The sequence below is a fragment of the Schistocerca nitens genome, chromosome 8 (genome assembly GCF_023898315.1).
Source record: "Schistocerca nitens isolate TAMUIC-IGC-003100 chromosome 8, iqSchNite1.1, whole genome shotgun sequence".
NCBI classification, from domain to species: domain Eukaryota; kingdom Metazoa; phylum Arthropoda; class Insecta; order Orthoptera; family Acrididae; genus Schistocerca; species Schistocerca nitens.
In genome coordinates, this window is record NC_064621.1 from 35,062,597 (window position 1) to 35,076,069 (window position 13,473).

Sequence of the window (13,473 nt, forward strand, 5' to 3'; positions counted from 1 at the left end):
AAAATCGAACTGGTATCGCATCAGGTCCAGCGGCCTTTCCGCTTTTGAGCGATTTTAATTGTTTCTCTATCCCTCTGTCGTCTATTTCTATATCTACCATTTTGTCATCTGTGCGACAATCTAGAGAAGGAACTACAGTGCAGTCTTCCTCTGTGAAACAGCTTTGGAAAAAGACATTTAGTATTTCGGCCTTTAGTCTGTCATCCTCTGTTTCAGTACCATTTTGGTCACAGAGTGTCTGGACATTTTGTTTTGATCCACCTACCGCTTTGACATAAGACCAAAATTTCTTAGAATTTTCTGCCAAGTCAGTACATAGAACTTTACTTTCGAATTCATTGAACGCCTCTCGCATGGCCCTCCTCACACTACATTTCGCTTCGCGTAATTTTTGTTTGTCTGCAAGGCTTTGGCTATGTTTATGTTTGCTGTGAAGTTCCCTTTGCTTCCGTACTTGCAGTTGGGTAAGATACATAGATCTACCTTGTAGACGATCGGTTCGACCTGCAGACACAGATCCTCGCGCATGTGTGAGTTTTTCGAAAATCACAAAATTAACATCTTTGCTGCAAAAATGGAGGCGACTCCCGATTCTTCCACTACTGCGGATGACGAATGTCATGAAGACTCAATGAAAAATGCAGCCCCAAAACGTCAGTCAATAGATGCCTTCGCACACTATGATAATCTTCCTCAAGAAGATAAGAATCATCCACAACGATTTTTGCGGATGCTGTGGCAATGGGAGAATAACATGGTCGGCCTAACGTCGAAATGTTACGAGAAAAGACAGTTACTACTGACGAGGACCTCATCCATTCCTACGGAGTGGCTGAAGAAGAACTATTATGTGAAACTGAAGACTTTTACGACAGTGACTATCATACGTTCATTTTTTCAGTAAAAGATACAAATTTTGTGTTCTCCAAAAATTTCTTACGAACATTCTTCGTTCTTGCAATACTAGTAGGGTCACATCGCTACCCAAGATGGATGCTGAATTGGTCCTGTCTCTGTGTCTGCAGGCTGAACCGTCCAGCTGCAAAGCACTTCTGGATACCTTACCCAAGTACAAGTAACGCATTTTGCATTTTCAGGAAAATTTTATGCATTTGGTTGTTTACTTGTGGATAGTTATAAATATAGTATTTGTCATAATATTTAAAATTAGAAAACAGCCAAATACCATTCTGAATTCAACAAACGTTCATATAAATGCAAGTATTTTTGTGTTATATTACATGTGAAACTTCATAGATATGAAATAATATCACGACTGTTGAAAAACAGATATACATTAAAAACATGAGCGGGACTCGATCCAGTGACCCACCGATTATAGAGCTTGAACGCTAACCACTCTCTTGCATTTCGTTTTTTAGAACTCACATAGCCCTTGCTTCATAATACAGGTGTGAAACATTTTTAATAAAAGTTAATACACATAAATTCCACTATTCTGGGACTCAAAGGAAACACAATTTTTTTCTCTAGCAAGAACGCAATGCGGAAAGGCTCCAGAACAAGGGAAGAGACCCTACAAGTCTCCAGTACTTTGACGATAACGTGGAAGCCTCTGCCATTTCCAATGCGAATTCGTCATATGTTGGTGAAAAATATGGGGTTGGCATTGTCACTCCCTACTGCATAGTCTGTGTAGTGCCCGCGGAACCATACGATCGTCTGAGAGAAGACGTTTAACTGAGATAGCAGCTTCAGATGATCGGATAAGGAAAACCAATTATCGGCGAACCCAGTACCAGTGTTCTCGTCCGCAAGAGAAGAACCTGTGTGGAATTCGTCGAATTTTGGAGAACTTCATGATGTCTCAGGAGCTGTTAATCCTCAATACAGGCAGTCCCAGTGATTTCCCGGCTGCTACTAGATCGTCCCCAGCCATCAATCGCTCTTCCTGCCCTCCCGCCCTTGCAGACTCAGCTCAGTGGAAGGCAACTGATGACTTTCATTCGAGTGACCGCATCCCACTGTGGATCCAGCTACAGGTTGGAGCATTATCTGAACATAAGCCAACGAAATGGATTGTCAGCAGTGCTAAGTGGACACAGTTCAGCCAGCTGGCTGTATTTCAAAACCGCGACAACGTAGCGTCCAAGAATTTGTGGACCACATCACACGAGTAACCCATCGTGCCACTGAGTTATGCATCCCAAAGTCCTCTAGTTGTCTTGCGGTGGGACCTGTACCTTGGTGTACTGATGAGTCCGTTCAGCAAACCGTAAAAGGCGTGTGGCCCTTCGACGGTCCAAATGCCGCCCAGCTGCAGTCAACCTCACAGCCTTCGAGGTTGCGAGTGTCAAGGCTCGACGCGTAATTAAGGACAGCGGGGAAACGTCATGGCAAAGCGTTCCTGACTGAACTCCATCAACAGCCCCACTTGTTTTACATAAGTATGGGAAGCCGTCACTAGGATTTTAGGTAAAAAAAGTCGTTTACCGACAGCAGCAGTGATGAAAAATGTGTGTCTCCAAACAATAACTGCAGATCTCTCTCAGACGATGACAGAACGTTTTTCAAAGACTGTAGCCAATTGCAGCCAGGATCCAGCGTTTCGCTCCTACCGTGTGACTGTAGAGAGGAGCAAGTTGGACTTCAGATCCAACAATTCTGAGTGCTACAACCACCCATTCTCCTAGTGGAATATGGAACCGGCAATGTCTGAGACTCGTGATACTGCCCCCAGACACGACCAAATGCGGTACTGCGTGCTTCGACATTTGCCAGCAACATAAAAGGAAATCCTCTTCGAATGGTTCAAATGGCTCTGAGCACTATGGGACTCAACTTCTGAGGTCATTAGTCCCCTAGAACTTAGAACGACTTAAACCTAATTAACCTAAGGACATCAAACACATCCATGCCCGGGGCAGGATTCGAACCTGCGGCTGTAGCGGTCTCGCGGTTCAAGACTGCAGCGCCTAGAACCGCACGGCTACATCGGCCGGCAAATCCTCTTCGAATGTTTTGATTAGATATGGTAAACAGGCACTTTCCCAAATCTGGGAGGGAGACAATTTTTATCACCCTCCTCACGCTGTCAGATCGTTTTGAGTAAAAGAATGGGGTCCCTCAGGGCAGTGTTTTAAGTGTAAACCTCTTTGCCACGACCATAAACAGTGTCACGTCTACGGTACAGAATCCCGTACAATGTTCCTTATTTGTGAACGATTTTGATGTTTTCTGTTCCTCCTCCAGTATTGCAACAGAGACTCGTCACTTGCAACTTACACTGCGGAGGTTAGTGGAGTGCGATGCAAAGACAGGTTTTTCAGTTTTCTGCAGATGTGTGTCTCCATTTTAATCGTTCTCGTCGTCTTTTTAATTTACCTATCTTGCATAGGTTCTGCTTTTTAAAGACTCAGTGAGTTTTCTGGGCCTCGTTTTTTTTTACTTCAAATTGTTGTGATTGGCACACTTGAGACACTTGAAAGCCAGACGCTGAAGATGATAAAGTACCTAAGCCACAGGTGTTGTGGAACAGAGAGAGCACGTCTGCTCCAGTTTTACAGAGCTTTCGTCCGTTCGGTAGTATATGGATCACCGACGCCTTCTTATCTGAAGATCAACGACGCTGTCGACCATGAGGGAACAGACTTGCCAAGGATGCTTACGGGACCAGCCTCATACCCAGTCTCTGTGCTGAGACTGGTGAACCGCCACTTACAATCCGACGGCAGCTTCTCATGGTGCGTGAGGTATGTAAGGTCCTCACAATTCCGACTTCACCTGCATACCACACCATCTCTGACACACTTTTTGTCCAATCGACCACGAGCAACAAGGGCCTCGGTGATCCACGTGTGGCATATGTAGAGTCACTTGGTATGGAGCATGTACAATCCCAGATCCAGGGTTTTAACCGTCTGCCACCATAGTTATTGCAGAGGCCAAGAGTAATTTTAGATTTACTACAGCGCAGGGGACGTTGTACTCCTACAGATGTTTTTAATACATTATTTAAGAGCACCAAAACTTCATAGCTGTCTTTACAGGTGGGTCAAAACAGGGGGATTCCGTTCGTTGCTCTGTTGTTCTCTGATCGTGTCCTCAAGGTCCGACTGCCTCAGGACTTTACTATCTTCGACGCGAAATTGTATTTGATCTTGCGGACACTGGAGCAGATGAGATGTGTTTCGAGTACTAAATTCCTTATCTGTTGCGAAGCTCTGAGTGCCGTACACTCTCTATAACGCTTTTACGCAACAGTCCAGATTACCCAGGACGCTCTCCTCCTGCTACAACGACTGTGGAAAGAGGCAACCTTCTGCTAGGTGCCACGGCAGATGGGGGAATAAAAGGGCAGGTATAGAAGCGAAAGAGGTGTGCTGCGACCGCCAGTTAGTTTGGTGTGCCACCCCTCTACGTACTATTGCCTCGCTGTTGAGACACAAGATCTTGCGTCGATGGGAGGACGAGTGGCTGGAAATGAAGCTCCGTCTAGTGAAGCCCACAATTTGGTCACGGCGTACCTCCTTCCAGCAACGTCGACGTGACCAGTTCCTCTTCACTCGTCTTCGAGTACGCCAGAGCCCTATTACGCGTGGCTTCTCTCTCTGGCGACCCTCCGATGTGTGGTGCTTGTCGCGTACAGGCGTACACATTTTATTACTGTGTGATTTATTACACATTTTATTACTGTGTGATTTATTTTCAGACCAGAGTATAGCGGCAGATTTGCCGTTGGAGCTGCCCTTTATTTTAAGTGACGTTCTAACGAATGTGGTTAGAGTTTTAACGTTTTGTAAAGCGTCCAACATTTTCCCAAGATTTTAGGGAGATGGTCTTAATGTGTTGATAGGATGATTTGCTATCTCGTGTTTTTTGTAAGTGGTCAGCCGGTCATGTTTGCCCGTGCCGTTATTGTAGATCCTCTGTCGTTTTACTTGTGTTTAATTCCTAGTATAGCACCTTTCACACTATCACCGTTGTTTTAAGGCGTATGAGATGGAATTATTGTGTGAATGAGTTCGAGCGAGGTGGGAGTAAGTGCATGAGTGTCGTTTCATCAACATTCATTTCTTTTGAAATGTATCAGGGCGCTGATAACCACGTCGTTAAGCGCCCGCAAAATCAAAGCGCGCGTGCGCGAACACACACACACACACACACACACACACACACACACACACACGCAGTACATCACGTTGATGCCATACGTCCCGAAGACTAGTCAGACGAAGACCAATGCAATGAATGTGTTCATTGCTCGGGATCAAATTCTGAATGACGCTATACCACGATGAGGCGCCTTCCATCATGGTGATAGGAAGACTAAGCGAAACAACACCATTGTCCAGGATATCAATGGCGCAGCACTTTCAGTAAGGGAAAGGGATGATTGAACTCAAAGTAAAGATCTGGGCCGGCCGGTGTGGCCGTGCGGTTCTAGGCGCTTCAGTCTGGAACCTCGAGACCGCTACGGTCGCAGGTTCGAATCCTGCCTCGGGCATGGATGTGTGTGATGATGGCCTTAGGTTAGTTAGGTTTAAGTAGTCCTAAGTCTAGGGGACTGATGACCTCAGATGTTAAGTCCCATAGTGCTCAGAGCCATTTGAACCAAAGATCTGATGATAAGGTGTGTCACTGATAAAACGTTGGCGACCAGAAAACTTGTTATTACATATGTGCCGGAATTTAGAATTGATCCTGTCAACATCGGCAGGGGGAGCCAGATTGGCCGGTCGAAGACACGTTAATAAATGAGATATAATGGAATGAGTAGCTCGAGTACATGTTAAAACTGTACGTCGTATAAACAGTACTGAAGCCTTTACTTCGATATCGGGAAGTCCCAAGCGGATGCCTTAATTAAGAGCAAGACTAAATTCAAACCAAAGCATGGTATTTCAGCCGGCCGAAGTGGCCGTGCGGTTAAAGGCGCTGCAGTCTGGAACCGCAAGACCGCTACGGTCGCAGGTTCGAATCCTGCCTCGGGCATGGATGTTTGTGATGTCCTTAGGTTAGTTAGGTTTAACTAGTTCTAAGTTCTAGGGGACTAATGACCTCAGCAGTTGAGTCCCATAGTGCTCAGAGCCATGGTATTTCAAACTCTGTGGACCTTGTAAATAAGATGAAAGATACACTATGTCACAGAGTGATAAAATAGTCTCCTTTGATGTCTGCAGTTTGTTTTCCAACATATCAGCAGTGGAATGCATTGATATTCTGAGAGAGTTGATGTACAAGTCTAATGCCAATCCTGTGGAAGTGAATGACTTGAGACTGGCCTCTCAGACGTGCTTGGCACAGAACTATTTCCAGTTCCAAGGTGGCTCTTTATAAACAATAAGATGGTTTAGCTGTGCGTTCCCCTCTTAGTCCACTGTTGGTTTAAATATTTATGAAACATTTTGAACAACATTTTCTGAAAAAGAACCTTTGAGTCCAAATATCTAATAATGGTTTAGATATGTAATGAGGACTGGTACTACAAGACAAGGCAGCACATTTTTGAAAAACCTAAACAGTCAACATAAATACATTCAGTTCACAATGGAAGTTGGCAACAACTCAATAAACTTCTTAGATCTCACCATTAACATCAGTACTTAGACACATTATTTCAAAATTTATAAAAAAAATTCAACCACAGACACAGTAATACCTTCTTGTCCACAACACCCCACAGCTCACAAACACGCAGCTTTCCACTCAATGGTACAGCGTCTCATATCTGTCCACCTGTCCACAGATAATTTTAAAGCAGAGTTAGATGGCCAATGGCTACAATCCTGTCCTTATTGACCACATTTTGCATAGGAACCAAAAACGGAAAATTATACCTCTCCTCCATGCCCCGTCTGCTTCCCCATCCATTGTACAAATGGTGTACATTATCATGTCTGGGAGAGGTATGACAGATTGTACCCAAAGCACTGAAGGCCTGCAAGTATAGGCTTTCCTACTATGTTATGAACACGACAGCCCAGTGTATTTTTAATAGCAAAGATAAGATCCAGTTATTAGCCAGCAGTTCTAATGGCTCTGAGCACTATGGGACTCAACTGCTGAGGTCATTAGTCCCCTAGAACTTAGAACTAGTTAAACCTAACTGACCTAAGGACATCACAAACATCCATGCCCGAGGCAGGATTCGAACCTGCGACCGTAGCGGTCTTGCGATTCCAGACTGCAGCGCCTTTAACCGCACGGCCACTTCGGCCGGCTTAGCCAGCAGTGGGGTATGCAAAATCACCTGTTCTGATGGTAACAAGTTTTACATTGGTCAGTCAGACACAGACATATCAACTAGACAAGCTGAACACGAACGCAGCTGTACGTTGCAGAATTCTGACTCTGCATTTGCTGAGCATGTACTGAGTGAGGGTCACAACTACCAGCCAGTGTCCCATGTACTTCACTTAGCAAACAAAGGCCATAAACTCAACCTACTGGAAGCCCTGGAAATTAACAAACATCTAGCTCACAATCTAGATCTAATCCTAAATGACCAGACACAGCTCAACACTTCCCCTCTCCCAAGCTCCACATAATCATCTCTGTGTTTCATTACTTCCAACACTGTCTGATCCTACATATTCCCGTTTTTCCTATATTCATTAAGTTCTTTCATTTTATTGAAATTGTCTGTGTAATCCATATAAACTGTATGCAGAATGAGATTTACACTCTCCAGCGGAGTGTGCGCTGATATGAAACTTCCTGGCAGATTAAAACTGTGTGCCGGACCGAGACTCGAACTCGGGACATTTGCCTTTCGCGGGCAAGTGCTCTACCAACTGAGCTACCCGAGCACGACTCACGCCCTGTCCTCACAGCTTTACTTCTGCCAGTACCTCGTCTCCTACCTTCCAAACTTTACAGAAGCTGTCCTGCGAAACTTTCAGAACTAGCACTCCTGAAAGAAAGCTTCTGTAAAGTTTGGAAGGTAGGAGACGAGGTACTGGCAGAAGTAAAGTTGGGAGGACGGGGCATGAGTCGTGCTCGGGTAGCTCAGTTGGTTGTTCGGTCAGAGGGTTAGCACCCCTCTGTAATAAAAAAACTGAGCTAATCGATCAACAACGAACTTACACGGATGTCTTACGACGTCCGCCCCGAGCAGATGCAACGAACAAAAGCGAACAAAATGAGATTAAAAAAAAAAAAAAAAAGGTTTGTAGAGCACTTGCCCGCGAAAGGCAAAGGTCCCGAGTTCGAGTCTCGGTCCGGCACACAGTTTTAATCTGCCAAGAAGTTTCATATAAACTGTAGTTTTTATTGTTAAGGCTTTCTTCTAACTGGTTTAATACCTATTGTAGTTGTCTCATGAAATATTGTTTTTTATTTTATTTGGTTCATTTATTTAATTCAAACTGTTATGTAGTCACAGTTTTGAGTATAATGTTAATGTTTTACCTGTTTGCTCCTTTTGTATTTGTGTGTTGTTCAGCCTTTTTCACCTTTTAAAGTGCAGTACCACCACACTCTCAAAGATTGCATTTACAGTATGTCCTCCCACACTCCTCCATTTTCCTGCATTTATTCATTTCTGTTTATCTTATTGCTATTGTTTAAGTTCCTTATAAATTCAGTAGTTACATTGATAATTCTTTCTTCTTTCAATTGGTTTGTGTATCACTCTCCATGTTCTGTACCTCCTGAAGTAGCCTTGTCAAGTACTCAAATGTTCAAATGTGTGTGAAATCTTATGGGGCTTAACTTGTCAAGTACTAATTTATTTCGTTTTATTAGTTTTGTTTATTAATATGTAGGCATGCTGTTCCTATTTTGTGTTAGTTTTTTCCTGTCTTTTCCGTTTTTACTTTTATTATGTACTGTTCAGTTTTTTACTTTTTACATTGCCTTACCACCACACTGTCAAAGATGTTACTTAATGTAGTTTTTTGCTTCAGTGTAGACGTGTAACTTATCTTCGAGTGTTGTTTACACACATTGTAACTTCTTTGGTGACAATACTCAACAAATGTCTGAAGATGGCCTTGCAAGCCGAAAACCGGCTAACATAATAAAAGGAATACCGTAGAACAAAAGCAAACTAGTGCTTTACATTTATCAATATGTTACACTTTTCTTTAAACGCCGCGTTCAGGTTAACAGACTGAGATAATTCGACAGCAAAGTAATGCAAGTAAATTATGAAACGTACCGTTCTGCGTGGCCCTGTACTGTTCGTCGTAGAGGCGGTAGACGAGTCCGTGTGCCCTGAGCAGGGTGTGCGTGGCCAGGTAGTCGCCGATGCCGGAGGCGTTCTGCGACGGCGCCTGACCGCCAGAGGACGCGTAGCCCATCACGAAGACGGACGGCTCGTTGAAGGTGATCCACCACTTCACCTGTGCGACCACGGCGCTCAGACATGTATCGCAATGAGCAAAAATCGGTGCGAGAAACAATGGAGCCACCGGCACTTACTCTGTCTCCAAAGTTTTCGAACAGCACTCTGGCATACTCCACGAAGTAGTCGGCAAGCAGTGGATTCGGCCATCCGCCGATGTACTGCAGCGCCTGTGGTAGGTCCCAGTGGTACATCGTCACCTGCGCCCAATTATAGCTTCATGTTACCAATATCACGTTACTCTGCTCACTCGTAACGCTTTTATATTCATAAAAATAGGTTTTTGTTCTTGAAACGCAGTCTAACTTTCCCCTGCAAATAAACTTAAGTTACGTAACTTTAGCAATACATCGTGGCATTTGTAAGACTTACTTGTACTACAAGCTGTGTATAAAATAGGTAGTCCTTCGGATATATGACTACAGAATTAAAACCAAGATCTAACCTTACAGAATGCTGACAGCGTTACCTTTCTAATAAGAGACTCTTGCTATCAGTATCTGATTTATTTGTGGCAAGTATACGTCCGTATTTCATAAAAATAAAGGGTGAAATAGTTGATACAGCACTAATAGTCCGCAGCTCGTGGTCGTGTGGTAGCGTTCTCGCTTCCCGCGCCCGGGTTCCCGGGTTCGATTCCCGGCGGGGTCAGGGATTCTCTCTGCCTCGTGATGACTGGGTGTTGTGTGATGTCCTTAGGTTAGTTAGGTTTAAGTAGTTCTAAGTTCTAGGGGACTGATGACCGTAGATGTTAAGTCCCATAGTGCTCAGAGCCATTTTGAACCACTAATACTTCAAAGCATCATATATTTTTGTACAAAATGTTGTATCTTATGCGGGAAGACCTATTGTAACGATTTTAAAATGAAGTGCTGCTACTATTTGCTATTTTAATATTGGATTCGAAAGTAAAGTTATCACAGACCTTATTTCAAAAATCGTGCATTTGCCTAAATATACTGATAAAATCAAAAACCACAGAGACGATCATTTCTTCGCCTTATTTTGCCGAAAATATTGCAGAACTGATAACAAAGGCTGCCCGTGTTGAAAAGTTAACCGAAAATCAACTTTTCCTCGATCTGGCTGTTACGACACAGAATAGTAAGGGGTAGAAATCAGAAAAAAATATTTAAACTCACTCACATAGTCTCAGGCAAATTCAAGTCATGCCAGAGAAGCAGGAAGCGAGGCATTATGACGCAAGTGGGTCAGGTCGACGTCACTGTCACCCGAGTAAGGAATAAGTGTTCAGCAGAAAAAGAGGACGGAAAACCAAAGGAAGCGGGAAAAGCATATTCGTTAGCCCGTAAGGCAAGTTGCAAGAAACTGTATGTATTTTGTAAGAGCACATAGTGAGGGACCGACACAGCACTTAACAGCCTGTTCAGTGAATGTAGCAGAATGGAAATGCCTCGCGTCGGGCAGACCGGTCGGCTGCTACAAGTATTTCGATTTGACGCCACTTCGGCGACTTGCGTGTCGATGGGGGATGAAATGAGGATGATAACAGGGTGCAATTTGCGCTTTTACCAGTGGAGGGGATGTCTTAGGGGGTTAGTAGAATTATATATGTTACTAGCTTGGACCGTGGCGTTACGCATGGTTAAACAGCTACTTATAAATAGATGTTAATGCCGAAACTCACTATTCACTATTCATCCCTTGTTATATCTTTAAAAGTACATTATAGGTAAAGCTTATTTACAAAATAATCTATATACAGGTATACGAGGGGAATTCAAAAAGTAGAGGCACATTTGTGAAAGGCTGTACTTATTTTGATGATAGAAAACTGAAACATATTAATAATATTATTAGTAACACTTATTAAAAACTTTCAGTGTTCGGCTCCACAAATTTAAATTATATGTACAGTTTTACTCCAATGCGTGGGAAATAAATATCCCAAGTTGGGATGCATAAACTAAACCCCCCCCCCCCCTGCAAATCGCACACTGGATGATAAGGACAACACAAAACCCAGTCCCTGAGCGGAGACAATCTCCGACCCAGCCGGGAATCGAGCCCGGGCCGTTAGGCACGACATTCCGTCGCGCTGACCACACAGCTACCAGGGACGGATTGTAGCAGAATAAGGGGAGCACATTCGGCCATTGCGAATCGAACTTTGCGTCATAGCCTCACGTTAGCTCAGTTTAAATACTCCAGCTCTTCACCTGCCGTCATGAGTTGAACATTGGAATCGATGGCATTCACAGCACTCGATTCTGTGATTACGATACTGTATTGAATCTATGACCTATATGCTCCAGTACTGTCTGTAAACTAGCGCTGCTCAAGACGATGGTCTTCTTCACTGGATGAACTTCATGCTGCTCACCTCCTGCCATTTATTAATGGAGAAACGACACCACATTTTAGAGTGCTGCCAGTACCGCACTTCAACGCGGAAGCCAGCAACAGGGGCTTTTGGGGTCGACGTTCCTGTTCAACACTCAGACGCCTACGGGCGCTGAAACCGAAGGCGGCTAGGGGGGACAACAACCGACCACACGACTGCCGACAGCAGGTACATTGCGCTTCGGTCATCGAGCGTCATCGTAGAATTCGGACGGAGCGAGCGAAATCACTTCGCGCTGGACAGCCGCCACGCCGCCAGAGTCGCTGACGTCACCACCTGGGCGTGCAGACGCTGAGCTGACTCGAATCCAACACCCGGCTGACTTTGCAACAGCCGAGGCTGCTGCAGGAGAACGACGATTTGTAATCACTGTGAACGTACGTACTGAACCGTAATAACATTTTACTGTGGTCGTTGACGCTTCACTGTTTCCCACCAGCCACCTTGACTTCAGGCAGAGGTTTCTATATGTCCGTCCTTTTGATTGGAGGTCTCGCGGACCACGGCCGTTCACTATTGTAAGAAAATGAAACGCCTACAGCCGCCCTTGTGATCTTATTAATTGTGTAGCTACCAGTTTCTGCGCTTCAGTGCGCCATCTTCCGGTCTTAGTTGATGCTCAAAGGGTTGTCACGATCCATACACAGGGTGATCCATTGATAGTGACCGGGCCAAATATCTCACGAAATAAGCATCAAACGAAAAAACTACAAAGAACGAAACTCGTCTAGTTTGAAGGGGGAAACCAGATGCCGCTATGTTTGGCCCCCTCTAGATGGCGCTGCGATACGTCACACGGATATCAACTGCGTTTTTTTAAATAGGAACCCCCATTTTTTATTACATATTCGTGTAGTACGTAAAAAATATGAATGTTTTAGTTGGACTACTTTTTTCGCTTTGTGATAGATGGCGCTGTAATAGTCACAAACGTGTAAGTACGTGGTATCACGTAACATTCCGCCAGTGCGGACGGTATTTGCTTCGTGATACATTACCCGTGTTAAAATGAACCGTTTACCAATTGCGGAAAAGTTCGATGTCGTGTTGATGTAAGGCTATTGTGATCTAAATGCCCAACGGGCGTGTGCTGTGTATGCTGCTCGGTATCCTGGATGACATCATCCAAGTGTCCGGACTGTTCGCCGGATAGTTACGTTATTTAAGGAAACAGGAAGTGTTCAGCCACATGTGAAACGTCAACCACGACCTGCAACAAATGATGATGCCCAAGTAGGTGTTTTAGCTGCAGTCGCGGCTAATCCGCACATCAGTAGCAGGCAAATTGCGCGAGAAACCGGAATCACACAAACGTCGGGGTTCAGAATGCTACATCAACATCGATTGCACCCGTACCATAATTCTATGCACCAGGAATTGTATAGCTACGTCTCTGAACGTCGTGTACAGTTCTGCTACTGGGCACAAGAGAAATTACGGGACGATGACAGATTTTTTGCACGCGTTCTATTTAGCGACGAAGCGTCATTCACCGACAGCGGTAAAGTAAACCGGCATAATACGCACTATTGGGCAACGGAAAATCCACGATGGCTGCGACAAGTGGAACATCAGCGACCTTGGCCGGTTAACGTATGGTGGGGCATTATGGGAGGAAGGATAATTGGCCCCCATTTTATCGGTGGCAGTCTAAATGGTGCAATGGATGCTGATTTCCTACGTAATGTTCTACCGATGTTACTACAAGATGTTTCACTGCATGACAGAATGGCGATGTACTACCAACATGATGGATGTCCGGCACATTGCTCGCTTGCGGTTGAAGCGGTATTGAATA

The 13,473-nt window shown here is 44.5% G+C and overlaps 1 protein-coding gene across 1 annotated transcript in view; it reads right to left on the reverse strand.

The window, feature by feature from the left end:
- Positions 1-13,473, reverse strand: part of LOC126199213 (myrosinase 1-like) — a 91,589-nt gene that overhangs the window by 46,426 nt on the left and 31,690 nt on the right. The window contains exons 4-5 of the mRNA XM_049935992.1: positions 9,388-9,510; positions 9,125-9,308 (exon numbers count right to left, since the gene is read on the reverse strand). Of these exons, the coding sequence (XP_049791949.1) occupies positions 9,125-9,308; positions 9,388-9,510 (307 nt within the window). The remainder of the gene's footprint in view (positions 1-9,124; positions 9,309-9,387; positions 9,511-13,473) is intronic.